This window comes from Vanacampus margaritifer, chromosome 8 (assembly GCF_051991255.1).
Source record: "Vanacampus margaritifer isolate UIUO_Vmar chromosome 8, RoL_Vmar_1.0, whole genome shotgun sequence".
In the NCBI taxonomy this organism is placed as follows: domain Eukaryota; kingdom Metazoa; phylum Chordata; class Actinopteri; order Syngnathiformes; family Syngnathidae; genus Vanacampus; species Vanacampus margaritifer.
This window is the reverse complement of record NC_135439.1, coordinates 25,664,501-25,691,064: the sequence shown is the minus strand read 5'-3', so window position 1 is coordinate 25,691,064 and position 26,564 is coordinate 25,664,501. Positions and strand designations below refer to the sequence as shown.

The following is a 26,564-nucleotide window of genomic DNA, read 5'->3' as shown; positions in this document are numbered from 1 at the left end:
GCGTCTGGCTGCGTAACAGCAATAAACTCTCTGGTACTTCGAGTTTTCTTTTCTTTGCTCATCTCTCTTGTGCACGTTCATGTCTTGGCGCCGACTGGGCTGAAACTGAAAAATGATCCAACTTTAATGTTGGAGCCCAGTCGGGATGATCGGCCGGAAAAAGGGGCGCAGGGTGACCTGTTATAAAAACAAACAAATACATGAACAAATAATGTAAGATTATAGACCTGAAAAAAATTGAATCAATTAATGGCAAGCCAGGGGTTCTTTTGCTGCAGTTTGGTGGCCGTGATAAATTATTTTATCGTGATGTGTAGGCTGCTGGGAATCTGTTGTTTTGTTGTGAACCATGCACTGTACGTGGTTCCTACCTTGCTTCACCCCCTGTCCCTTTTCACAAGTTTACAAATTTGCCCCCCAAAATAGGCTATCGGCATTAAGAGCCTAAATTTAATCCATTCAATTTCAGCAGTAAACATTTAGCTCTGGCACTGGGTTAAGATGCTCGATGTTAGCTTTAAGCTAACGTCTGCTAGCTGGCTTGTAGCTCGCTTGCTCATGAAACCAAAACATTGGCGGCTTGCAGTTTAATTGCATTGTAGTCCACATAAAATTAGCTCTGATAGCACTAATTATTACAAATGTAATATGGCAAGACAGTGGTTATTTTGCCGCAGTAGGGTGGCCGTGAATACGTTATTTAGCATGATGTGGAGGCTGCTGGGAATCTGTTGTTTGTCTGTCATTAATTTCATTAAATAAAATGTAAACAAACTTATGATATTTTTAGGTTTACTTAAATATGGCATGGAGATGTTCTTCCCTTGTAATTTATGTTGTTTTTTTCCCTGGTTGAGTTGTCGACTGACAATTTAATTAAAGATCTAACTGATGAAATCTTAAACTGCGGATATACTGGAGCTGTCACTGTTCAAAACAAGGAGTCCATTATTTGGTATGCTCAGACACAGTGTAATCTTTTTCATCGATTTATAGGAAAATACTATGCATGAGTAATTTCTAAAATTTCTACTCTTGTGTCCATGGAGTGCTGAGGTTTCAGCCTATGTTGGAACAACTAATGGAAGGTATGCAACTGTATGACCTTTTGCTCATCAGGCAGTACCCTGATATCTGTCAACCCCTGTTTGTTTCTGGAGAAGATGTCAAGGTGGGCAAAAGTGTGACTATTACTATGAAGATACACTAATGTGCTGTGAAATTTCACTTTTAAAAGAGTGACTTAATTTTCAGCTTGAATTTATCTTCTAGGTCAATGCCATGTTTGTCATGGCATCCATTCTCCCCCAACTGAGTGACAAAGGGACTACCAGGCATCAAGTGGAACTGGAGATGATTAACTTTGTATAGGACTTCCTTTATGAAGTTGAAGGTATTTTCTGCTTATCTGATCTTAAAACTGTCAAATTTGCATGTTTGGTGACCAAACATTTAAAACTGTGACACTTTTAGTCTGCAGCTGCCACCTGGCATTAAACAGGTTACATCATCTTCATTCCAAGTACAAGCACTTACTGCTAATAAAGTAAACCAGAAGAAATTAATCACATTTTTTATAACTATTATCGCAACTTATACTCAGAAACTAACAAGCCTAACCCTGAGCATATTGAGGAATTCCTCAGTAGCTTAAATATACCTCAGTTAACTACTGAATATAAAGATATGTTAGATGCGCCACTTACTATAAACAAGCTGTACAGTGCTCTAGATAGTATGCCTAATGGCAGAGCACCTGGCCCAGATGGATACCCGGCTATATTTTTTTAAGCATTTTTGGTTAATGCTTGCTCCACTTTTCTTAAGAGTAGTAACAGAAATTAAAAACTAATGGTTACATACGCCCACACATGAATACAACAGCAATTACACTTTTATTAAAGCCAGAAAAAGACCCCACCCTTCCATCAAGTTACCGTCCGATTTCACTAATTAACACTGATATTAAAATTATCACTAAGGCTTTCGCATCTAGACTAGAAACAGTAATCTCGACAATGATTCATAGCGACCAAACATGCTTTATTAAAGGTTGTCACTCTACTAATAATATTAGGAGGCTCTTTAACCTTATTAGCATGTCACAGCGGCATGATAAAAAGGCAGTTATTATATCATTGGATGCAGAAAAAGCTTTCGACAAAGTTAACTGGTTCTTCCTCTTTGCTGTTTTAAATAAATTTGGCTTTGGGAAGTCATTTATTCACTGGGTGTCAGTATTATATGATTCTCCTAAAGCTAGTTACTACTAATGGGATTACTTCTCAGAGTTTAGTTCGACAGAGGCACAAGACAGGGATGCCCACTGTCCCCTTTATTATTTGCAATATTTGTTGATGCTATATGCCAGAAAAGAAGGATTCAAGGAATTCACTCCGGGGTAACAGAACACAAAATTAATCTATATGCCGATGATATTTTACTTTATTTAGAAAAAACCTGCTATCTCGTTAGGGAAAGTGTTTAACTTAATAACTAAATTCTCACATTTATCAGATTATTCTATTAATTGGACAAAATCAACACTACTACCTATTACAGAAAATTCATGGCACCTTGCAAGCCAGGACCCACATTCGGTTTAGGTGAACGTTATGGGATTTTTAATAGGTTTTAGGGGAATTAATGAGCACACAGTCACACGTTCGCACATATGCACACACACACACATCCGCACTTACAAAAAGAGAAAAAAGAGAGACCGCAATGATGATGACATTAAGTAAGATTACCGAATGAACAATACTGAGCTCTCTCATAAATAAATAAATAAAATGTTCACACAGTTGCTGATGTTTACACACAAAGAGCAAAACACTTGTCCAGAGTTGCACAACAATAAGCACAGACCCAGTTTCACACTTTTTGCAAAACATTACACACAGTGATGTGCACACATCTACACACATTTCATACCTTAGACACAGATAAGGATTGAGAGGTTAGTTCCTGGTCTGGGCGAGACCTGGCCGGCTTGACTGTGGCCGGGGCGGCCGGCTTGACTGTGGCCGGTAAAACGTGGGCAACTTGGTGGAATGTGGACAACGTTGTAGATCGTGGAGGTCTTGAAGGAGACAAGGACAACTTTGTAGAATGCGGCGAACTTGAAGGTGACTTTGGCAACAGGACTGTGACAAGGATGATTTTAACTGTGACGTGGTCGACGGCACTGAGACAAAGATGACTTAACTGTGGATGACTGACGTGGACGGCTGGGTTAGCTGTGGCGATGAAGACAAAGATGGTTTAGCAGTGAAGACAGGGAAGGCTTGGCAGTGGCGAAAGAAACTTAACTTGACGGAGACTAAATTGAGACAAGACGTAACATAACTTCCACACCTGGCTTCGACTTAGATAACACAACTTCATAGTGATGGGTCAAATGACACGGAAGCGCCGGCGCGTGTATCGCGCACACAGAGGGGAAACCCCGTGTCGGCGCGCGTATCCCTTAAAGAAAAATCACGTGACCGATACAGTTCCTGTTACGCTTGGCTGCAAAGTGCCAAATTGTGTTTATAAACAAGCAAATGTGTCAAGTCGTTTGTGGGTCATTTATTCACTGGGTGTCAGTGTTATATGATTCTCCTAAAGCTACAGTTACTACTAATGGGATTATATCTCAGAGTTTTACTCTACAGAGAGGCACAAGACAGGGATGCCCACTGTCCCCTTTATTATTTGCAATATTTATTGAGCCGCTTGCATTAGCTATACGCCAGGAAAGAAGGATTCAAGGAATTCACTCTGTGGTAACAGAACACAAAATTAATCTATATGCCGATGATATTTTACTTTATTTAGAAAAGCCAGCTATTTCGTTAGGGGAAGTATTTAACTTAATAACTAAATTCTCACATTTATCAGATTATTCTATTAACTGGACAAAATCAACACTACTACCTATTACAGAAAAATCATGGAGCCCTGCAAGCCAGGACCCACACTACTCATTTCCTATAGGTAATTTAAAATACTTTGCCATTAAAATCTCACCTAAATTAAATGATTTGATTCATTTAAACTTTACTCCACTTCTGGATAGCATTTATAGTGACTTATAGCTGGAATAATCTTCCTATTTCTCTAATAGGACGAATAGCCACCATTAAAATGAAAGTTTTACCCAAAATAAATTATTTTTTCTTAATGATTCCATTTAAACCAACGGCTAACTGGTTCCAGTTGTTGGACTCGGCCGTTGCGAAATTTTACTGGAATAAAAAAAAAAAGCAAAGGTTAGTCTTCAGAAAATCCAACACTTCGGGGTACGCTCCAACCGCCTGTTTTAGCTAAAGATATTACCAAGCTTTCTCCGACAACAACAAAAAACCTCTCAGAAATATATAAGTTACTTTCGTATACTGATAAAATGTCTTTACCCATCTCGAAATGGAAGACAGACTTGTCTATAGCTCCTTTTGGACTCTATGATATATTATACACAGTTACACACACACACAGACATGACAAAATAATAATAAAATGTAAAATGAAAAAGTAATAAAATTTTTCATCTAATTAACGGTACTTTAAAGTTATGTGTATGGAGTTCTTTCTTTACACAGTGTGCTTGTCTAAAATCTTTCAAATTGAAATGTTGTGAACATAATTATATAATATAGGTCAACAGTTAATATTAGGGATGCACAATAATGCTATTTTCAACCGTTACCGATAAACCAATAATTTTAGAAAATGCCGATGCCGATAATCGATAAGTATCGTAAGCCGGTAATTGTTTGCAAAATTAACTTGAATAGAAATATGCCTTCAAGTCCTACTTTAAGACTTACTTAACATGTACAAATACATTGTGTAAAGCGCCATGAAGCAGAATTTTATTGATATCTCTGCTTCAATGGGAACCAGTAACTCATTTTGAGTTTGCCAAAACAAAAGTCATGTTTTAAAATTGCAACAAAAAACTGCACAACGTGCGCCACAACCACAACAGATGGAACAACGTGGCATCTCTATTATTATCGGCGGATTTCTTTTTTACATCAAATTGGTCGATAATTGCTGATAATTATCGGCCACCGATATTATCGTGCATCCCTAGTCAATATCCTATCTGTTTAAAAATTGTTGTTGTTTTAAATAGCACCTCTGCCAAGTCTGGAGCATCAACAGGATTCTCGAGACAGCTGTTTGACGACTGTTCATCCAGCTGCAATTAAAGAGGAGGAATATTAACGCATATTTTAGTACTTAATGTCGTTTACTAGCTTCGATATTAATCCACTGACCTCGAAGGAAAACCTCGTCCCCGGCAACCTGGATCTCAAATGAAATGCTGCGATAATCAATAGTGTGGTTTAACTTTAGTACAGTATTACACAGTGCTTGTCTTTTATGTGTTAGATTCGAATCAGTGAGCCTAGTACCACAGTGAAGTCGTGAATTTTATTTATAATTTTATATAAGAGGCAAATAACCATGCACATAATGTGTCTCTTCTTAAATGCATACTTTTGACTGTGTGAAAGTGGACAAAGGTAGGTGTGGGACTACTACACTACTTGACAGTTTGTTTGTTTGTTTGTTTTTGTTTTTTTTGGGGGGGGGATCTTGTTGTAAATTGCTAACAAATATTAAAGAGACTACTCTTTTTGTGTGTGTGTGTTTGTCCATACACTTTACCTTAAATTTACAATTCAAACCTACCTGCACTTAAACCTTTTTCTGATTGCACTACTGAGAAAGGCACAATATTTACATTTTAAACACTATTGTAAATACTGTTGTAATTTTGTTAAGGAGGGAGTGCGGCAGAAATGTACTTAAACATTGCATATTTTGCACTTGAAAGTTCTTTGTTCTTGAAAGTTGTGGAGTAGAAAAACAAAAGCTTGTGTGGAAAAATGTTACCTTGATCTCAATTCCCTGTTAACAAGTTGTTTATTAGGTTGTTCTGACTCCACAACAACAGTGTTTCCCACACCATGTTAATGCTTGGGCGGGCCACCCAAGAAAACTGGCCACCACCCAAAAAGTTTTCAAGAAAATTTTATTTAAAAAAAAAAAAATATATATATATATATATATATATATATATAAATATATAAACTAAACGTGTCGTGACCAGATATACCACAGGTAACGTTAGTTTGCCGTCATTCACTTGTGGATCATGAGGTAGAGGAGACACAAGTAACAGGACTGAGAACCCCCCATTTTTTTGTCCTTAAATTCTTCAGTTTTTAGATGAAATACTGAAGCACAAAATGCAATCCAATGCTAACTTTAATTAATATATTTATTGTAAGCGCAGGGGAAAAAGTTATTGTTGTAGTACTATTTTTTTATTTTTTTTTAATTAATAGGACGATTAATCGGTAATCACATTTTTTCCCTGCCCGTCAGGCCCTACTAATCAGAGTTTTTAATTTTGTTGTGCACTTTTATTACAATAAATAAATCCTAAACTCAGAGTTGTTTGCGCTTTATTTTTTACTTTAACCCAACTTTCTCTGTGCATTTAAGACATGTCAGGGTGCTCCTGTGCTCAACAACAAAAAAGTGAAGCTCAACCTTATCGATTCAAATTTAATATAAAATGACATGAACAATTCAGCTTATAAAAAGCCTCTCGGAATCCATTGTGTTCATATCTTGGGGCTTACAGAAAGCAAATCTGGCATGAGAGAAATTGCAAGTAAGATGCTCTTTTCCTTACTCTTTTATACATCAGACATGGCGAGGCTAAAAAAGGCTTCAGAGGTTGAAGTGGGCACAAAAAGAAATGTCCACTTAAATATTGGTGCCAATTGATTGCTGTTTTGGGGTATTGTCTAGTCCTCTCTCTGATGTGTGGGCGGATTTTAGTTTGTTAGTTATTTATTATTTACTATGAAATTGAAAATGCAACCCAATATAATTTTCCTGATCAAAAAATTAGATATAAATAAATAATATAAATAAATAGATAAAGACAGCATATGAGTGAAAAGTATTTGACAGTATATGAGTGAAAAATGGGCCATCCCGGCTAGATTTTCCCTTTAAACTTTGATGTTAATAGGAGGCTGCAAAATATCATCCCCCCGGTCGCAAATGTTTGAGAGCCCTGTCATAGGCAGTCATTGTAATTGCCATGGCACTATTAACTCATTCACTCCCAGCCATTTTCACTGAAGCAATCCCCTTCGCTCCCAGCTGTTTTACTGGATTTTGACAGATTTTGCAAGGTCCACAGAATATTGTGTTCTATTGCTATAAAAACATGGAAAGAAAGATTAGAGTCTCTTCATCAGGAAACAAAATATATTTAAATCTGTTTCCGTTTATTTTTTTATTCACAAACCTGTTGAAAACACTGGGGAAAAGAGCTTGTTGCAACATGGCCCTGGTTGATCTCTTAAACTCTGCTGCCATCTGCTGGCCGTTTTTTTAAATAAATATTATTGCTTTAAGTGACCGCTTCAGGTCAGCGGCTGCATCAAAGCCTTCTGTATTCTCTAGCATAAAAAACAACAACATGAAACAATTTTGGAACCATGGTAATATTTAAAATAGAAAGTTTGTATAAGTTTTTGGGAATAAATTGGTTAACTAGAGCACTAGTGAAAATTAATCGATTAATCGACAAGTAATCAATTATCAAATTAATCGACAAGTATTTTAATCGTTTGGAGCCATTTTTTAATTTAACATTGTCCAAATCCTCTGATTTCAGCATATCAACAGTAATTGTTCACTGATTTCTGTAGTCCTTGATGAAAGAAGATTGATTATCTTATGTGTTTAATCAAAATAAGACATTTGACAATGACCAAACCGACCGAACATTGACACTTCAAGTCAAGTCATCTTTATTTGTATAGCGCTTTCAAACACCAACATCCAATCCCTTTTGAAAAAAATCACTATACAAATACAAAGTACGGAATAAACACCAGTCACTGGGTAATAAATAGTAAAAGAATTGTTTTTGTAATACACTTTAATGCAAAATTCAAATGAGTCTGATTAGTCGATTGAGTAATCGATAGATTAATCGATTCTAAAAATATTTGATAGTGACAGCACTACTATTAACAGAGAAAACTCACCTGAAAGTAGAATTTTATGAGTAAAATTGAAGAGAAAAGCAGTGTTGGTACACAGGAAGTATATTCCATTAAACTCAATATCTTGCTTTCCTTATTTGTTTGGGCTACCATGGTGATAGAATAAATTTGCCTCGCTGGGCTGTATTTCCGAAAGGTAGTGGTCTGCAAGTGATAAATCATCCTGTTTTAGCTACTTTTGTCGCTCTGTTGATTGATGGATCTGTTCCAATCGATACCCTCCTTGTCCACACTTATTTAAGAAACAATGACATCTGAAATAAACTTTAAAATAAATATCAATTAACCTTAATGCTATGGTGCAACAAATTAAAGTTGTGTGTTAAAATGTTTAATAAAAGGATTAGGGTTTAATTAAGTGAAATTTTTAAAAACCTTTTCGTTAAGCGGTCCGGATTCAGAATATTGACTGAATAAATCAATTTGTCATTCCAATTCAGCTCCACCCCCCACCCCCCTTCTTCCTTCTCGAGTCTCTGCCCTCCTTGTAGGCGTGACTGTCTCAGAGTACACCAATCACAACCCAGTCCCTTAGTGTATTGACTTTTTGTTTTTCCCTACTTCTTTCTGTCTATCATTTACTACTGAGACACTTTAGCCTGGAGCGGAAAGAAAGAGCAGAGGGAGAAAAGTAGTGAGTAGCAAAAAAAGAGAGCGCGAACGATTGAGAGAGAGACTTAGAGGGACCCACGCAAAGAACCCCAATTAAGATAAGATACTTGATAAACAACACTTATAGGCAACAACAAAAAATACTTTGCTTTATATTTTACCAGAGACTCAAGAATCTGACAACGAAGCTTCGACAAGGGAGAAATTACTGCAACAGTTCTAATGTAATTCTACATCTGTGAGTTAAAACGGTGACAGAATACGCTCAAAAAGTATCAGATAAAAGAGAAAACAGGATTTGGACAAAACACAGTTTGAAGACAACAGGAGTGTTTGAAAAGAGATTTAATCTAGCAGAAGAAGGGAGAAGGAGCGACAGAAGTATGGCAAACCTCGGTCTCCAGTTGTTAGGTTACTTCCTCGCCTTGGGTGGCTGGATCGGCATTATCTCAACCACAGCTTTGCCCCAGTGGAAGCAATCATCATATGTCGGTGATGCAATTATCACCGCTGTGGGTCTGTATGAGGGGCTGTGGATGAGTTGCGCCTCACAGAGCACAGGACAAGTTCAGTGCAAGATCTTTGACTCGATGCTTTCTCTTGACAGTAAGTATTACTATTAATACAGTATTGTGCATATATATATACTAGTGCTGTTTAAGTTAAAGCGTTCATTAATCAATCACAAAAAATTATCGCATGAATCATAAATTAACGCAGAATAATCGCACGATTAATTTTGACCATAGATTAGCCTTTAGCGTAACAACGGATGGCTACGCTTAAGGTAGCACAGGTTGAGTGTGAGCAATAAACATCATTTCATGCATTTAAGAAAGCATTTAATGAATGTTTGCGTATCACATTTAGAATATTTATTCATGTCAAAATATCGGGGTTATTTTTTTCCATTTTGAATTATGCAAGTAATTTTCTGATTAGAAAAAGAAGAGGATGAGCGTGTGCAGTGGATCAAATTTTTTTTGAAGACGTCCTCATAACATTAAATGTCAAAAGAATTTACACATAACCGGTGGTCTTCAAATTTGGCGGGAAAAAAATGTAGCTAAAAAAGACTTTTTTATTAAGCGATTAATCATGATTAATCAAGATTCGTTAAAGATGTGATTAATCTGATTAAAAAATTAAATTGTTTGACAGCTCTAATATATATATATATAATTTTTTAAGGGTGTCAGAATTATCGCGTTAATATCTTGTTAACTTAAAGTGCCTTTCACGGCAGTGCCTTTTTTTACTACCGCCCCTTATTTGGAAAGCCTCTACTGAAGGGAATTCCAGTTAATGTCCACGTCAAAATTACCCAATAGAAATGCACTGTACTGCACTGCAGCTACAATACACAATGTTTAAGAGGCAGAATGTTTGAGTGAGTGGTTGAGCTATTTGGACTGTGTAGCAAGACCGTTCTCTGCTTTGAAAGAATGCACTCGGTTAGCCATTTGCAATGAGCTAGGTTGCTCCAACTTTCCATAAGGTGTCCATGGGCACTCTCAAAATCCTGTGAGAGCCGAATGGATGCTGTCTTGTCAATTGGAGTGACTCCAAGCCACTTGATCTTTAGATGTGATAATTTTTTTAATCATTCACAACAAAACACTTTAATTAATTCAGAAAATCGATTTATCGCCCAGGCCTAATATATATATATATATATATATATATATATATACTAACACCTCCAATATATATATATATATATATATATATATATATATATATATATATATATATATATATATATATATATATATATATATATATATATACTGACACCTCCAATATATATATATATATTGGAGGTGTCAGTCGATTAAAATTTGTAATCGTAGTTAATCGCATAACTTCAATAACTTACTTGGAAAGCCTGTACTGGGGAAATTCCAGTTGCAATGCAGCAGATGCAGGGGACGCACGCAAAATTCAGCAGTAATAAATTATAAACTATTATAAAATATTTTATTATTTATTATAAATTTAGATATAAAATGTGCGATTAATTTGCAATTAATTGTGAGTTATTTATTAGAGTCATGCAATTAACTACGATTACAATTTATTTATATATATATTAGTAATTGTGCTTTTATACATAAAAGAGATTTGTCCCACAAATTGACACCCTGAATTTAAATACATCTTTCTTTTTGTTTCGTTCTGTGCTTAGTTTTGGAAAAAAATATCAGTTCCTCTTAATTTTTACTCACTTTCCCTTAAAAAAAATATGTTTTGCAAGTTATTTGGTAACATTTCATAATGAGCTTTATACATTATTTTAATGCGCTTTTACTCCATCAATTCTTTAACTTTTAAATAGTGCTGTCAAAGTTAAAGCTGGAGTTAACTATTGAGTTAAAGCTTTTAACTCAGGAGTTAAAGCTCTAAAGCTTTGACTTTTGACAGCACTAGTTTTTAATTGTATAAATATGGGGGGTAGTGTGATCTGAGCATGTTTCTGTAAAAGAAAGACAGGTTCGGTATGGGTTTTGCTAGAACACCCCCACACTTCAATGCAACAGGTCAGGTATAAAACAATCAATGAATTATATAACAATAGCAAAGCATTCTTGTTCAATGTTTTTTTAATCAACAAATATATTTTTACAACTAAAAGTCATAAATCTGGTTTAACCAGTATTTATAGATGGTCTGTTGGTGTTGAACCACTTGATAATATAACTCTTTCTCAATTACTGGTAATATATTATACAGTGCTGCTCTCAAAAGTTTGTGAACCTCTTGAGCAATTTTGACTTTCCAATTCTTGCAACTTGATTTTGTTGTTCAATCTGAACCATTACATTTTATATGAAATAACAGGTGTAGGTTTATCAATTCAATGCATTGTTCTTTTTTCTTTTTTTAAATCAATTGTCTAGTCAAAACTTAATTAGAAAAGAGTTTTTGGTCAATTCATGTAGGTGCAAAAGTAAGTGAACCCTGAGCTGCATTGCTTAAAACAAGCTGTCAAGTAGGATCAGGTAGGGCAAATTGGTAGCTAAACTATCCACTAAAATGGACCAATGAAATGAGAGTTTAGCAAAGAAATTGTGCATCTGAAACAGAGACAAAACCACGCCAGGTGAACCCATACAGGTCAGTCATGCTGAGAGGAAGAGAAATCTTAGGGGATCTCAGGAAGTGGGTAGTGACAGCACATCTGTCTGGGGAAAGCTATAAAGTCATCTAAAAAAATTTGCTTCATCATTCCACTGTGAAGCAGATCATCTGCAACTAGAGAACACTGAAAATTACTACAATCCTGCCTAGAAGTGGACAACCTTCTAAAAATATCCGCAAGAACCACAAGAAAAATGATAATTCAGGTAAAAAGCCAACTCGAATATCACATCAAGGGATTTGTAGACCTCTTTTGCTGCATCTGGGACACATGTGCATGCTTCAACAATCAGAAGAAAAGTCAATCGACAAGGCTTTCATGGGAGGCTTGCTAGGTAGAAGCCTCTGCTCACAAAAAAATATCAAAGCTGCCCATCTCAACTTTGCCAGCGAGTACCTAAACAACAAAGCTTTTTGGAAGTCCCTTCTGTGGACAGATGAGTCCAAAATTTAACTGTTTGGTCACAACTAAAAAAGTCATGTTTGGTGAAAAGTCAACACTGCATACCAGCAAAAGAACCTTCACTCTAGAGTGAAGCATGGGATTGCGAATGTTAAATTCTGGGCTGCCTTTTCATCCTCAAGACCTGGACAACTCCACATAATTCAGGGAATCATGAATTCAGAGGATTATTGTGAAATTCTGGAACATAACCTGAAGCCGTCCTTTGTGAAGTTACAGCCTGGTAGACGATGGATCATGCAACATGACAATAATCCAAAGCATTCCAGCAATACAACCAAGGAATGTCTGAAGAACAACAAGATTCATGTTCTGGATGTGCCCAGTCAAAATCCTCACTTAAATTCTAAAACTACTGTGGCGGGACCTAAAGCGGGCAGTTTATGCTAGACGCCCATCCAACCTCTCTAAACTGGCTGCATTTTGCAAGGAAGAGTGGCAAAAAATCCACCAAAGTAGATTGAAAGACTGATAAATGACTGAAAAAAGTGTTTGGATGAAGTTATCATTGCAAAAGGAGGTGCAATGTCCGATTAAGTGAGAGGTTCACATACTTTTGCACCCATGAAATCTGAGTTTTTCTTAAATCAACAACTTTTGTTCAAGAATGAATGACAATATATATTTTTTTGTTTGTTTGTTCAAGTCCATTATTTTCAATGTCAGCATTGTAGATTTGGGTATGACTAAACATTTATTAAGGTTATTTTAATATTTTATACAAAAAGTCTGACCATGCCTGCAGGGTTCACAAACCTTTGAGCAGCACTGTATATATTTCCCGACATAAAATAAAGTGGTATCATCTGTAGACAAGATACAGTACATTTTAATAATTTCGAAACAGTTGCCATAAATATCATTCACATAAAGACGAATAAGTGCTGGCTCTGGGGTCGATGCCTGAGGCACCCCACAAGTTACATAACTGTGTTTTGATTGTTTACTATTGAATCCAACAACAACAACAAACGTTTTTTAAAATAACTGGTAACCCATTGATGTTTGACACCTCTTTTAGCATATTTGAACAATTTATGGAATTATATTTCATGATCTAAGGTGTCAAATGCTTTTTGTAAATCCACAAAACTGACGAGAGAATATCTCCACTCTAAAATGTGGCTACCATTTTCAAGAATTAATTCCATCCACTCTTTGTTCATACAGTATGTGTAAAATGAATAAATTAACAAGCCATGTTCATTCAATTATGTAATGGTGAAAGACAGAATATATATAAAACTAACTCCTAATGTTGTTTACAATTTTCCTCAGTTGCTTTGGTACATTTCTCAGATCAGAATTTAATTTCTCAAAACTACTTGTCCAATTTTCACATCATTGTGACACAATAGCAGGTTCTCATTTCTTTGAGTAAGTTGCAAATGCTTTGGCACATCTATGCAAATGATTATGTACAATTCTGTGCAGTTTTTGACATTATCAACTGTTTATGTCATGTTGATCAAAATTTATTATAAAGGTTCTCTGTTGAATTGTCTCGCACTCTACAAGCGCTTAGCAGGAATTCATCATAATAAATCCTTACATGCAAAATGGCTGAACAAGTTATCATAATATTTTAGATCAACCTGTGATCAGCCAGTTTAATGAAAGAGTTCTTAGCAAGTGAAGATAATTGTTGTGATGTGGATGAGAATTTGTGGCCCAAAAGAAACAGGAAGACTTTAAAGCAGGGGTCTCAAACTCAATTTACCTGGGGGCTGCTAGAGGCAGAGTCTGGGTGAGACTGGGCCGCATCAGGATTTCCACAAGAAAAGCGCTGATAAAACATTCCAACGTTATCAAATATCTTTATTTTTTAACAAAAAATAATGAATTAAATAAATTAACTTAAAGATGAATAAAAAATAAATCAATCAGTAATAAAAAAATAAAATAATAATAATGAGCATACAGTAGATATACACTGGCTGGCTAAGTAGAGAAAACTAATTATTTTTATTCCGTTTCAAATGTCTGTATTAACAGCTCTTTAACCTTTAACTTTCTGAACTTGAATGGAACATTGAACATGAAATATTCTGAACACGGCTTCTCTTGCCTACTTCTTGCTGCTATAGACCTGGCAGCTCTTCTTCTCACATAGCTGAGTCACATTTGGCTTGAGGGAGGAAGCAGTGGAGACCCTCAGTAGAGCTTGAAGATGCTCATCAGTAAGTCTGGACCTGTACTTGGACTTATTGAAGTTCAAGGTGGAGAAGAGCTTCTCACACAAGTATGTGCTCCCAAAAAGGCACATGGTCCGCTTGAACATTCGGGAAAGTTCAGGGAAGCTGGGGGTCAACTCTCTCAAAAATTGCCCAAGCTTGTCTGCTTCTCCACTCACCTCCCTGAACTTGGCTTTGAGTGCAGAGTTGCACTGCAGGTCAATGAGCTCCATTTGAAGCTCAGGAGGGGCATCTTGCACATCAAAGGAGAAGGGGTCCGCAAAAATTTGAAATGTGGCTTTGTGTGTCTTGAAGTCTGCAAATCTGTGATCAAATTCCTCCTGTAGCTTCGAAATGGCCTCAACATACTTCTCACCACTGAATGGTGTGCCTGCATCCACGAGAGCCTTGCATGCTGGGAAATGGCAAAGGTTTGTCTGAGAGAGCTGGGCTTTCCATAACACAAGTTTAGTGCAGAATGCTCTCACGTTGTCATAGGCAGCACTGACAAGTTTCCCCTGGCCTTGTAGCTTCTTGTTCAGTACATTAAGCTCATGTGTGATATCAACAAGAAAAGCTAAGTCCATGAGCCATTTGGGATCACTTAGCACAGGAACAGCAACCCCGTCTATCTCCATGAAGTCTTTTACTTCTGCTCTCAACTCAAAAAATCTCTTCAACACGTTTCCCCTGCTGAGCCAACGTACCTCAGTGAAGTAGAGCACATCCCCATATTCTGACTCCATTTCCTCTAAAAAAGCACGGAACCTTCTGTGCTTTAAGCCCCTGGATCTGATTTGGTTGATGCATTTCACAACGACAGACATCACATTGTCAAACTTCAGGCATCTGCTGCAAAGGGCCTGCTGATGGATAATGCAGTGCAGAGCTATGGCCTCCTCCACACCCTCCTCTTCCAGTTTTTTTTGAACAAGTGCTACCAGTCCATTCTTCCTCCCTGTCATTGATGGGGCTCCATCGGTTGTTATTCCAACAAAGCTCTTCCATGGCAAACCGGCATTCTCAATGGCATCACACAGCTGGTGAAATATTTCCTTAGCGGTGGTCTGGCCATGCATTGGAATTACTGTGAGCAACTCCTCCATCACTTCAAAATTGTCATCAACACCACGGACATACAGTATATTGCGAGCTGGGCAGTGTCTGTGATGTCTGTGGTCTCATCAAGAGCCACTGAATATACACTGAAACATTGTGCTTTCTCACACAGTTGATCATAAACGTCACTTGACAGGTCAGAAATGCGCTCTGCCACGGTGTTGGCAGAAAGGCTGATGTGGTTAAACTGACTTTTCTTTTCTGGACAGACAATATGTGCAGCCTGTAATATGCACTTTTTGATAAATTCACCTTCTGTGAATGGCTTTCCTGCTTTAGCAATCAACTCACAAACGGCGTAGCTAGCTTCGACTGCTGCATTACTGTCTTTGGTAGCCTTCTTGAAGAAATCCTGTTGCCTCAGAAGACGTGTTTTAAGACTGGCAACCTGGTTGGCTCTCTCATCTCCCTGGTATTTTTCGTACTCCTCAGCATGTCTCATAGTATAATGACGTTTCAAATTGTATTCCTTGTGCACCGCAACTTTTTCAGTGCAAATGAGACACGTCGGGGTGCCCCTGTGCTCAACAAAGAAATATTGCACTCCCCACTTTTCTTGAAACTGTCTGTGCTCATCACCGACCTTTCTCTTCACGGCAGGCTTTGAAAGAGACATCTCTGGGGCTCTGTAATATGTGTTTCCACTTGGAATGAGTCTCGGGTTGAACTTTAACTTTCAGTCGCGCGGGTCTGTGGCGCATGCGCACTTTCGCTCTCCGATCGTATTGGATTACGGCAGTTCTCCGAATTTCTCAAGTGTCATGTTAACGCACTTACTGTTAAGTTTCAGTTTCACTCGCGGAGATGGCTACAGACACAGGCTGGATCACGGATCATAGCGCCTCATTCAGTTCTATGCTGAGAGCAGCGGAGGACTGTGCGCGCGGAGCGGAGTGATCGGCTTCACGGCTTCTCCTCCGCCCAGCTGATTGGAGGAATGAATGAGTGAGTGAGCGAGGCACTGGACAGAACTGACATAGAAGCTATGAACAGAATCAGTGACAAAGGCCAGCCTTGGCGGAATCCAACCCTCACTGGGAATGAATCCGACTTATTGCCGGCAATGCGGACCAAACTCTGACATCGGTTGTACAGGGACCGAACAGCCCAGGGAGCTCAGTACCCCATACTCCCGAAGCACCCCCCACAGGACACGGTCAAACGCCTTCTCCAAATCCACAAAACACATGTAGACCGGAGGGGCAAACTCCCATGCACCCTCGAGGGCCCTGCCGAGGGTGTAGAGCTGGTCTACTGTTCCATGGCAGGGATGAAAACAACACTGCTTCTCCTGACTCCGAGATTCGACTTCCCGACAGACGCTCCTATCCAGCACCCCTGAATAGACCTTACCAGGGAGGCTGAGGAGTGTGACCCCTCTATAATTGGAGCACACCCTCCGGTCCCCCTTCTTAAAAAGGGGGACCAACACCCCGGTCTGCCAATCCAGGGGCACTGTCCCCGATGTCCACGCGATGTTGTAGAAGCGTGTCAACCACGACAGACCCACAACATCCAGAGCCTTTAGGAACTCCGGGCGGATCTCATCCACCGCCGGGGCCTTGCCACCGAGGAGCTTTCCAACCACCTCAGTGACTTTCTTCCCCAGAGATAGGAGAGCCCACCTTGGAGTCCCCAGATTCTGCTTCCTCAAAAGAAAGACGAGGTTTTCAAAGTATTCTCCCCACGATTCACACCGTCCCGAGTCGAGGTCAGCAGCACCCCATCTCCACTATACACAGAATTAATGGTGCACTGCTTTCCTCTCCTGAGACAAAATTTACTCGAAGCCATCCGGAAGTTGTTTTCCATGGCCTCACCGAACTTCTCCCATGTCCGAGTTTTTGCCTCACCGGCTGCTGAAGCTGCATTCCCCAAGGGGAGCACTCTCCAGCTCACCCTCCAAGGACTCCAAAAAGGGTGGGTACTCTGAACTGCTGTTTGGTGCATATGCACAAACAACAGTCAGGAACCGTCCCCCCACCCGAAGGCGGAGGGAGGCTACCCTCTCGTCTACCGGGATAAACCCCAACATACAGGCGCCAAGCCGGGGGGCAATAAGTATGCCCACACATGCTCTGCGCCTCTCACTGTGGGCAACTCCAGAGTGGAAGAGAATCCAACCCCTCTCAAGAGGATTGGTGCCAGAGCCCAAGCCGTGTGTGGAGGAGAGTCCGACTATATCTAGTCGGAATTTCTCTGCCTCACATACCAGCTCGGACTCCTTCTCCGCCACAGAGGTGACATTCCAAGAGCTGGCTTTTGTAGCCGGGGATTGGACCGCCAAGGTCCCCGCCCTTGGCTGCCGCCCAGCCTACTATACACCCAACCTCTTTGGCCCCTCCCACCTGTGGTGAGCCCATGGGAAGGGGGACCCACGTTGCCTCTTCGGGCTGTGCTTGGCCGGGACCCTTGGGTGCAGGCCCGGCCACCAGGCCCTCGCCAACAACTTCAGAGGGGGACCCCGGTGACCCGTGTCCGGGCAAGGGAATTGTCTGTCCATATATTGTGTTCATCATAAGGGGTCTTTGAGCCGTGCTTTGTCTGGCCCCTCACCTAGGACCTGTTTGCCATGGGTGACCATGCCAGGCATAAAGCCCCAGACAACATAGCTCCTAGGATTATTGGGATACACAAACACCTCCACCACGGTAAGGTGCCGGCTCACGGAGGAGGTATATTTTTTGGTCAATTTCGCAAGCCGTGACAGCTCGCTGGCTCGTCCCTTCTTTTTTTTTTGCTCTGTGCATGACAAAGTACAACCAAGGAGTGGTCTTCACTCTTTACATGGCTATGACGCGCTGTCAGTAAGTTGGAGGCTCTGTTTTTATTGTAGAATTGAAACAGTTTCACAGTACACAAAAAACAATGATATATAGTAGTGTTTAAAGCAAAAAACTCATGTAAAGCATGTCTCGTAATTTGTAACAAGTGGGGAGTGTGTGTTACCATCTTCTGAGCTGCCAAATGCTATGGATTGTTTGTATTTTGTTATTGAAATCACTCAACGCTGCCACGTTACACCTGGTGCTCAGGAGACACAATGCCGCTAATGCATCACTGTTCATTCATAAGCAGCGAAGCTAAAGGACGTTTTGCTAACGTCTTGATGCTAACCCTGATCGCTATTATTAATATCAGGCATCATTACACACCCGGAGAAATTGTTTGCTGCTGAAATGTAATGGAATAAAGATAGCCCCATTTGAATAAGCAATATGATGTCACGTTCATTCTGTCTTTTTGTCCCTGGTGGGAAGGTGCCGTTCCGTTCCATGTCTCAGTCTTTTTCGCGTAAAAACTCATCTCTGGGGAATCGAAACAGGCTCACGCCATCCTCTCCCGACTGTTTTAATAAAAACCGGCAGCGCAACGAGATGGCATAATGCAAATTACTTTAAAAATTGTATGAATCAGGAGGAGAAAAAAACATGTAGACTATAGCCAGCACTTAACAACATGGTCGTCATATCCGGTTTGGTCGCTGTGATCCCGCTTGGGCGCATAATTCCAAAATAATGAAATACTCGATTTGAGGAATCGTTAATTTTGGCGTGTATATTAGCCTATGTTGTTTAATAACAACATATTAAAATGTTTCTCAGAGCGTCACACATTTTAATAGCTCCCCTGTACTTGCTCCCAAAAAATTCCAAACTTCACATGTTTACTGCAGTTTTTCTCCATAGGTTTGGCACATTTCTTGAAACAAAAATTACGTTTTCAAAATACCATAAACAAATCTCAAAACCTCCTTACAATTGGTGTCAACTGAATGGCATTTCTCATTGCTTTCATCAAATTGCCAATGTCTTGGCATATATCTCAATTGGCTCTGGATCTGTGCAAATGGTTGTGTACATTTAGCGTTCAGTTAGCACAATGTGGCCACATTTAGCACATTTTGCAAATGAATAGATCTTGCTGATCGAACTGCATTAGTTGTTTTTCAGTCTAATGGTTGTCCTCTCCAAAACATGTCAGCAAGATTTCAGTGTGTAAGCCATAATATGCAAAATCATCTGTTCAATTGTCAAAATTAGTCAAGCATATAAGCATATATAAATCCCATATATAAATTTGATCAAATTCAAATGAATTCATGACAGTAATTGATAGTCAGATGAAAGTAGAACTTGACAAACGAAGGAGGAGTTTCCTACAAGTAGACCAATAGGAGAGAGTGAATTTCCATTGTGGCTATCTCATCAGGGCCTGTTTTACAACCCATTCAAGGTTGCTAATGGAGCTACTAACACCATACTCTCAGGGGACATCTCAGGGGATCAGTGTAGAGGATGGTTGAGACATTTTTTTTTTTTTTCCTCGCTGCATTGCACACAGTAAATTTCGTAGAGTAAATTTTACTCTAAAAAGACTATATTCTCTCACTCTAAACAGAGTAAACTTGTACACTTGGAAGAGAGTAAAATACAAAAAAAAATTAATTAAATTTCAACAGCAACAAAATGCTCAAGTATCCCACAACCTTCAGCATAGAAGACAGCTTCTCTACCACTTGAGCTATGCTAGACTTATTGTTAGCTAACATATTGCTGTTGTGCCCCAAAGGAGACCAAAAATTTTTGTCATACAAGCCTGCGATATAGTGACACAGAGTAGGAGTGGCATGGGTCAGTGGTTAGGTTGGCTGTCTCCCCACCTGAAGGTTCTGTGATTGTTCCTCAACTGTTGAGTTTTTTTTGTTTATTTTTTGTGTGAATATTTTACTCTCCTCCGAGTATAAAGTTTACTCTGTTTAGACTGGGACCAAATAGCCTATAGTCTGGAGTAAAATTTACTCTACAAAATTTACTTGTGAAAGGAAAATATCCGCTGCGACGTGGATGAAAACCTTTGGCCAAACAGAGAGCAGCATATGGATGGCCAAGAAAATGAGGACGATGGCCAAGAGGGGGAAAATGATGATAGTGACTAGTGTTACAGTAGTTGGTTCTTAAAGGCTATTAAAGGGACAACTGGTGAATGCACACAATCACCAGAAGAAATTAATCACATTTTTTATAACTATTATCGTAACCTATACTTAGAAACTAACAAGCCTAACCCTGAGCATATTGAGGCATTCCTCAGTAGCTTAAATATACCTCAGTTAACTACTGAATATAAAGACATGTTAGATGCGCCACTTACTATAAACGAGTTGTACAGTGCTCTAGATAGTATGCCTAATGGCAAAGCACCTGGCCCGGATGGTTATCCGGCTATATTTTTTAAGCACTTCTGGTTAATGCTTGCTCCACTATTCTTAAGAGTAGTAACAGAAATTAAAACTAAGGGTTACATACGCCCACACATGAATACAGCAGCAATTAAACTTTTATTAAAGCCAGAAAAAGACCCCACCCTTCCATCAAGTTACCGTCCGATTTCACTAATCAACACTGATATTAAAATTATCACTAAGGCTTTCACTTCTAGACTAGAAACAGTAATCTCGACAATCATTCATAGCGACCAAACAGGCTTTATTAAAGATCTTCACTCTACTAATAATATTAGGAGACTCTTTAACCTTATTAGCATGTCACAGCGGCATGATAAAAAGGCAGTTATTATATCATTGGATGCAGAAAAAGCTTTCGACAAAGTTAACTGGTCCTTCCTCTTTGCTGTTTTAAATAAAATTGGCTTTGGGAAATCATTTATCCACTGGGTATCAGTATTATATGATTCTCCTAAAGCTACAGTTACTACTAATGGGATTATATCTCAGAGCTTTACTTTACAGAGAGGCACAAGACAGGGATGCCCACTATCCAGGAAAATGTAGAGAGCTGGTTGACATGATGCAGGGGAGGAAGGTGGACATACTGTGTGACCAGGTGGAAAGAGAGTAAAGCTACAAGTTTAGGAGCAGGGTTCAAGTTATTCTATCATGGTGTAGATAGGAAGAGAAATAGAGCAGGAGTTATTGTGAAGGAGAAGCTTGTTAGGAACGTCCTGGAGGTAAAGCGCGTGTCAGATAGAGTGATGAGCTTGAAGCTAGGAATCGAAGATGTGATGATCAATGTTGTTAATGGGTATGCGCCACAGGTAGGATGTGAGCTGGAGGAGAAGGAGAAATTTTGGTTGGACCTTGATGAAATGATGCAGAGCTTCCCTAGAAGTGAGAGAGTTATCATTGGTGCAGACTTCAATGGACATGTTGGTACAGAAAACAGGGGTGATGAGGAGGTGATGGGCAAGCTTGGTATCCAGTGGAGGAACACAGAAAGACAGACGGTGGTTGATTTTGCAAAAAGAATGGAAATGGCTGTCGTGAATACTTCCTTCCGGAAGAGGCAGGAACATACGGTGACCTACAAGAGTGGAGGTAAGAGTACACAGGTAGACTACATCTTGTGTAGACTGTGTAATCTGAAGGAGCTCAGAGGTGAGTGTAGCCACATAGCATAGGATGGTAGTGTGAAGAATGACTCTGGTGGTGAGGAAGACAAAGACGGCAAAGGCAGAGCAGAGGACAAAATGGTGGAAGCTGAAAAAGGAAGAGTGTTGTATGACTTTCAGGAAGGAGTTGAGACAGGCTCTGGATGGTCAGGAGGTGCTTCCAGATGACTGGACAACTACAGCAAATGTGATCAGGGAGACAGGTAGGACAGTCCTTGGTGTATCATCTGGAAGGAAAGGAGATAAGGAGACTTGGTGGTGGAATGAGGATGTGCAGAAGCGGATCCAGAGAAAGAGGTTAGCTAAGAAGAAGTTGGACACTGAGAGGCCTGAAGAAAGTAGACAGGAGTACAGGGAAATGCAGCGTAAGATGAAAGTAAAAGTGTCAAAGGGGCTTACGATGACTTGTATGCTAGGTTTTACAGTAAGGAGGGAGAGACTGATCTATACAGGTTGGCAAGGCAAAAAGACAGAGATGGGAAGGACGTGCGGCAGGTTAGGGTAACAAATGATAGGGATGGAAGTGTGTTGACAGATGCCAGTAGGAGGATGGAAAGAGTACTTTGAAGAGTTGATGAGTCAAACAATGAAGCTATGGGAAAGAGTAGTTGAAGCTAGACTGAGGGCAGAGGTGAATATTTGTGAGCAGTGGTATGGTTTCATGCCAAAAAAAAGAGTACCACATATGCAGTATTTGCTTTGAGGATGTTGATAGAGAAGTACAGAAAAGGTCAGAAGGAGCTGCATTTTGTCTTTGTAGATCTGGAGAAAGCTTATGACAGGGTGCCCAGAGAGGAACTGTGGTTTTGTATGAGGAAGTCTGGAGTGGCAGAGAAGTATGTTCAATTGGTGCAGGACATGTATGAGGACTGTAAGACAGTGGGTGAGGTGTGCTGTAGGTGTGACAGGGGAGTTTAAAGTGGAAGTGGGACTACTTCAGGGATCATGTCTGAGCCCCTTCTTGTTCGCTATAGTAATGGACAGGATGACAGACGAGGTTAAACAGGAATCTCCATGGACTATGATGTTTGCTGATGACATTGTGATATGTAGTGAGAGCTTTGCCCTGGAAATGAGGGGAATCAAGGTTAGCCGTAGCAAGATGGAATATCTGTGTGTGAATGAGAGGGACCCAAGTGGAAGAGTGAGGTTACAGGGAGAAGAGAGGTAGAGAAGTTTAAGTATTTAGGGTCAACAGTCCAGAGCAATGGAGAGTGTGGAAAAGAAGTGAAGAAGCGTGTGCAGGCAGGCTGGGACGGGTGGAGAAAAGTGTCAGGTGTGATGCGTGATAGAAGAGTTTCAGCTCAAATGAAAAAAAAAGGTTTATAAAACTGGTGAGACCAGCGAACTTGTTTGGTCTGGAGACAGTGCCACTGAGGAAAAGACAGGAGGCAGAGCTGGAGGTGGCAGAGATAAAGATGCTGAGGCTCTCTTTGGGAGTGACCAGGATGAATAGAATCAGGAATGAGTACATCAAAGGGACAGCACGTGTTAGAGGCTTTGGAGATAAAGTCAGAGAGGCCAGCCTGAGATGGTTTGGACATGCCCAGAAGAGAGATAGTGAGTATATTGGCAGAAAGATGCTGAGTTTCCAAATGCCAGGGAGGAGGTCTAGAGGAAGACCAAAGAGGAGGTTTATGGATGTAGTTAAAGAGTACATGAAGTTAGTTGGTGTAGGAGCAGAGGCTGCAGAGGACAGGGTTAGATAGAGGCAACTGATTCGCTGAGGCGACCGCTGAAGGAAAAAGACGAAAGGAAAAAAGACTGGCAAATTTTATATCTTAAGCCTTGCAAAGCAGACAAGACAGATTGTTCATGACATAAGGTTTCTGTTGCTTTTGTTATTGTTTTTGATCCTGGTGCTGGGCCATTTTGATTGACTGTTGTCTTATAAGCACATGTGGGCAGGGCATATTATTGTATTGTATGCATGACACAATAAGAAATTTATGTGTGTATATATATATATATATATATATATATATATATATATATATATATATATATATATATATATATATATATACACACAAATGATTACCGAGCGCGGCTCCTGCTGCTGCTCACCGCTCCCTCAAGGGATGGGTCAAATGCGTAGAAAGAATTCCGCCCCACTTCGGTAGGTGTGACAATCAGTGGTTCTTTTACTTAACTTTAACATTTTAATGGCAAAAAAATACCTACATTTAACAGAACCACTTAAGTTCCTATGTTGAGGTACCGCTGTAATTGATTTTGACAATGATTAAGAGGAATTGTCCCACACTGTTATCATATTCATGAATGAAATACAATAATATACTATAGATTACTACACTATAACATCCAACCCACGTGCAGTCATCCAATCTGTTTTCCTGCGTCTCCATCAAATGCACCAAAATGGCGTTACACCACCTGCGCTGCATCACTGCAGACGGTGCAGCGATGTGTTTATCAGTCTCCCATTCCAGTTTTCCATCATCGGTGAAAACAAGTCCCTAAGATACTTCTCTACTTGGGGAAGGACCTCATACTAGGGATGCTCTGATCCAATGCGTGGATCAGCCCAGATATTTGGAAAAAAAATGGATCGGGTAGATGTCAAAATGGTCCTGATCCACACCCGATCCACAGAGGCTTATCTCCAGGGCACACGCTCGTTCACCACGTATCCCATGACGAGGTGAAACGGGAGCCTTGCTACGTTGGCACAGCCAATTCGTCTGTCAAAGTTGCACTGTGGGAACATCGCTATACCAAGCGTCTGTGTACAAAGAGACGGGAGGAAACATGGTCGTATGCAATTTGGTCCCACAATCCTCGATGCGGCCAGTGATGCACATGATTGGTTATAGTTCATTCACAACATCGCTTCAAGCCAATAGACGCATTGTTTATATCTGCCGGTGGCGGTATGCTTATGCTAGCAAGCATTAGCAAGCAAACCGTACTGTCACGGGCTGATGAAGGATGAAAACGTGTGTTGGTTCCTGCAACACACGAGATTGTTCCCGAGTCACGTAAAACAACTTTGAATCACGCCCTGGCCCCCCTCACATGTTGGAAGCACAGGGTATGCAGCAGTCGGACTATGTTAACTAGGACATGAACCCTCATCAAATCATAATGGTTTTGCAATGTCCCCCGACAAGGAATACTAACTTTTTTTATTAGTATAAAAGAAGGATAATCAGACGCTTTCACGAGCGGGAACAGGTACGTGTTTCATAACCACTTATAACCGTTTAATTCAATTAAATAATAACAAACTAAATTAAGCTTAACTGTTTCATTCAATTTTCATGTGTCGTCTCATGCATATATGCCCATATAAACTCAGCACTGATTTACGTAATGGAATTGATTGTCGTCTTCATGAATGCTACAGTTGCAACTGCAGTTGGATGTAAGAATATAGTAATCATGACAAAACATTATTGTGATGTCATGTATTGTAAAAAAAGAAAAGAAAAAAAAAGCGTGTGTAAAATGGGTAATTACTTGTATACAGACCAAAAAAAAGTAATTGTACCACCATCTTAATACAACAGTATAGTGGGCCCCTAAGTGTTCTTAAAATCAAGGTAGACATGTTTTATTCTTAAAATATACTTGTATTTATTATTGTAGACCACTTCAATATTATGCACAGTTCTTGAATGTAGGAAAATAAACGTGTACCGGTACTTAATACATTCAGTATGTATTAAAAATATTGAATGAAAATCATACTGCAGTGAATGTTCAAAAAACATTTCCAAGACATTAAAGAACATCTAAAAGCATTTGAGATTTTTTTTCTAAATATTTTGGACCCCAAAAAAGTGCAAAGACAATTTAGTATGGATCGGTATCGGCAGATACTGAACCCCAAGGTATTGGTATCGAATCTGTAATAAAAAAGGATTGGAGCATCCCTACCTCATGGCTAAAAAAGTTAATCTTGTCTACAAATCTATGAAGTCCTACGGTTTTTCTTTTTTAAAACAAAAAAAGCTTGTGCTTTACCTTGACTAGTTTCGGCGTCGACTTCCTCAGAAGCTGTCAAACTGATAGTTTTGACGTGTCTTATCAGCTGATGTTCCTGGGCGCAGCAGAGCTGTCATATGATGTCATCGAGCGACACAGGGCACATTGGCGTGGAGCGTCATATGACAGCTCTGTCACGCCAGCTACGCCCAGGAACATCAGCTGATAAGACACGTCACAACTGTCAGTTTGACAGCTTCTGAGGAAGGCGGCAGTTAACGCCGAAACTAGTCAAGGTAAAGCGCAACCTTTTTTTGTCCTAAAAAAGAAAAAACATAGGACTATATCCCTACCTTATACCTGACCTTGGAAGGGCATTCCACCCTTTTGCTGATTGAGGACTATGGTCGCAGCCTTGGAGGTGTTGATATTCTTCCCAACCACTTCACACTCGGCTGCGAAGCGCACCAGTGAAAGATAGCACCCCATCTGCAAAAAGTAGAGACATGATACTGAGGCCACCAAACCGGACCCCCTCAATGCCTTAGGTGTGTTAATTTTTTGAATGATTAACTTAGTTTGAAACATTTCAATTAT

The 26,564-nt window shown here is 39.7% G+C and overlaps 1 protein-coding gene across 3 annotated transcripts in view; it reads left to right on the top strand.

The window, feature by feature from the left end:
• Positions 1–8,688: 8,688 nt before the first annotated feature.
• cldn19 (claudin 19) overlaps positions 8,689–26,564 on the top strand; it is a 73,757-nt gene continuing 55,881 nt past the window's right edge. For all 3 annotated transcript variants that reach the window (XM_077572385.1, XM_077572383.1, XM_077572384.1), the window contains exon 1: positions 8,689–9,314. In XM_077572385.1, the coding sequence (XP_077428511.1) occupies positions 9,092–9,314 (223 nt within the window). In that variant the 5' untranslated portion in view covers positions 8,689–9,091. The remainder of the gene's footprint in view (positions 9,315–26,564) is intronic.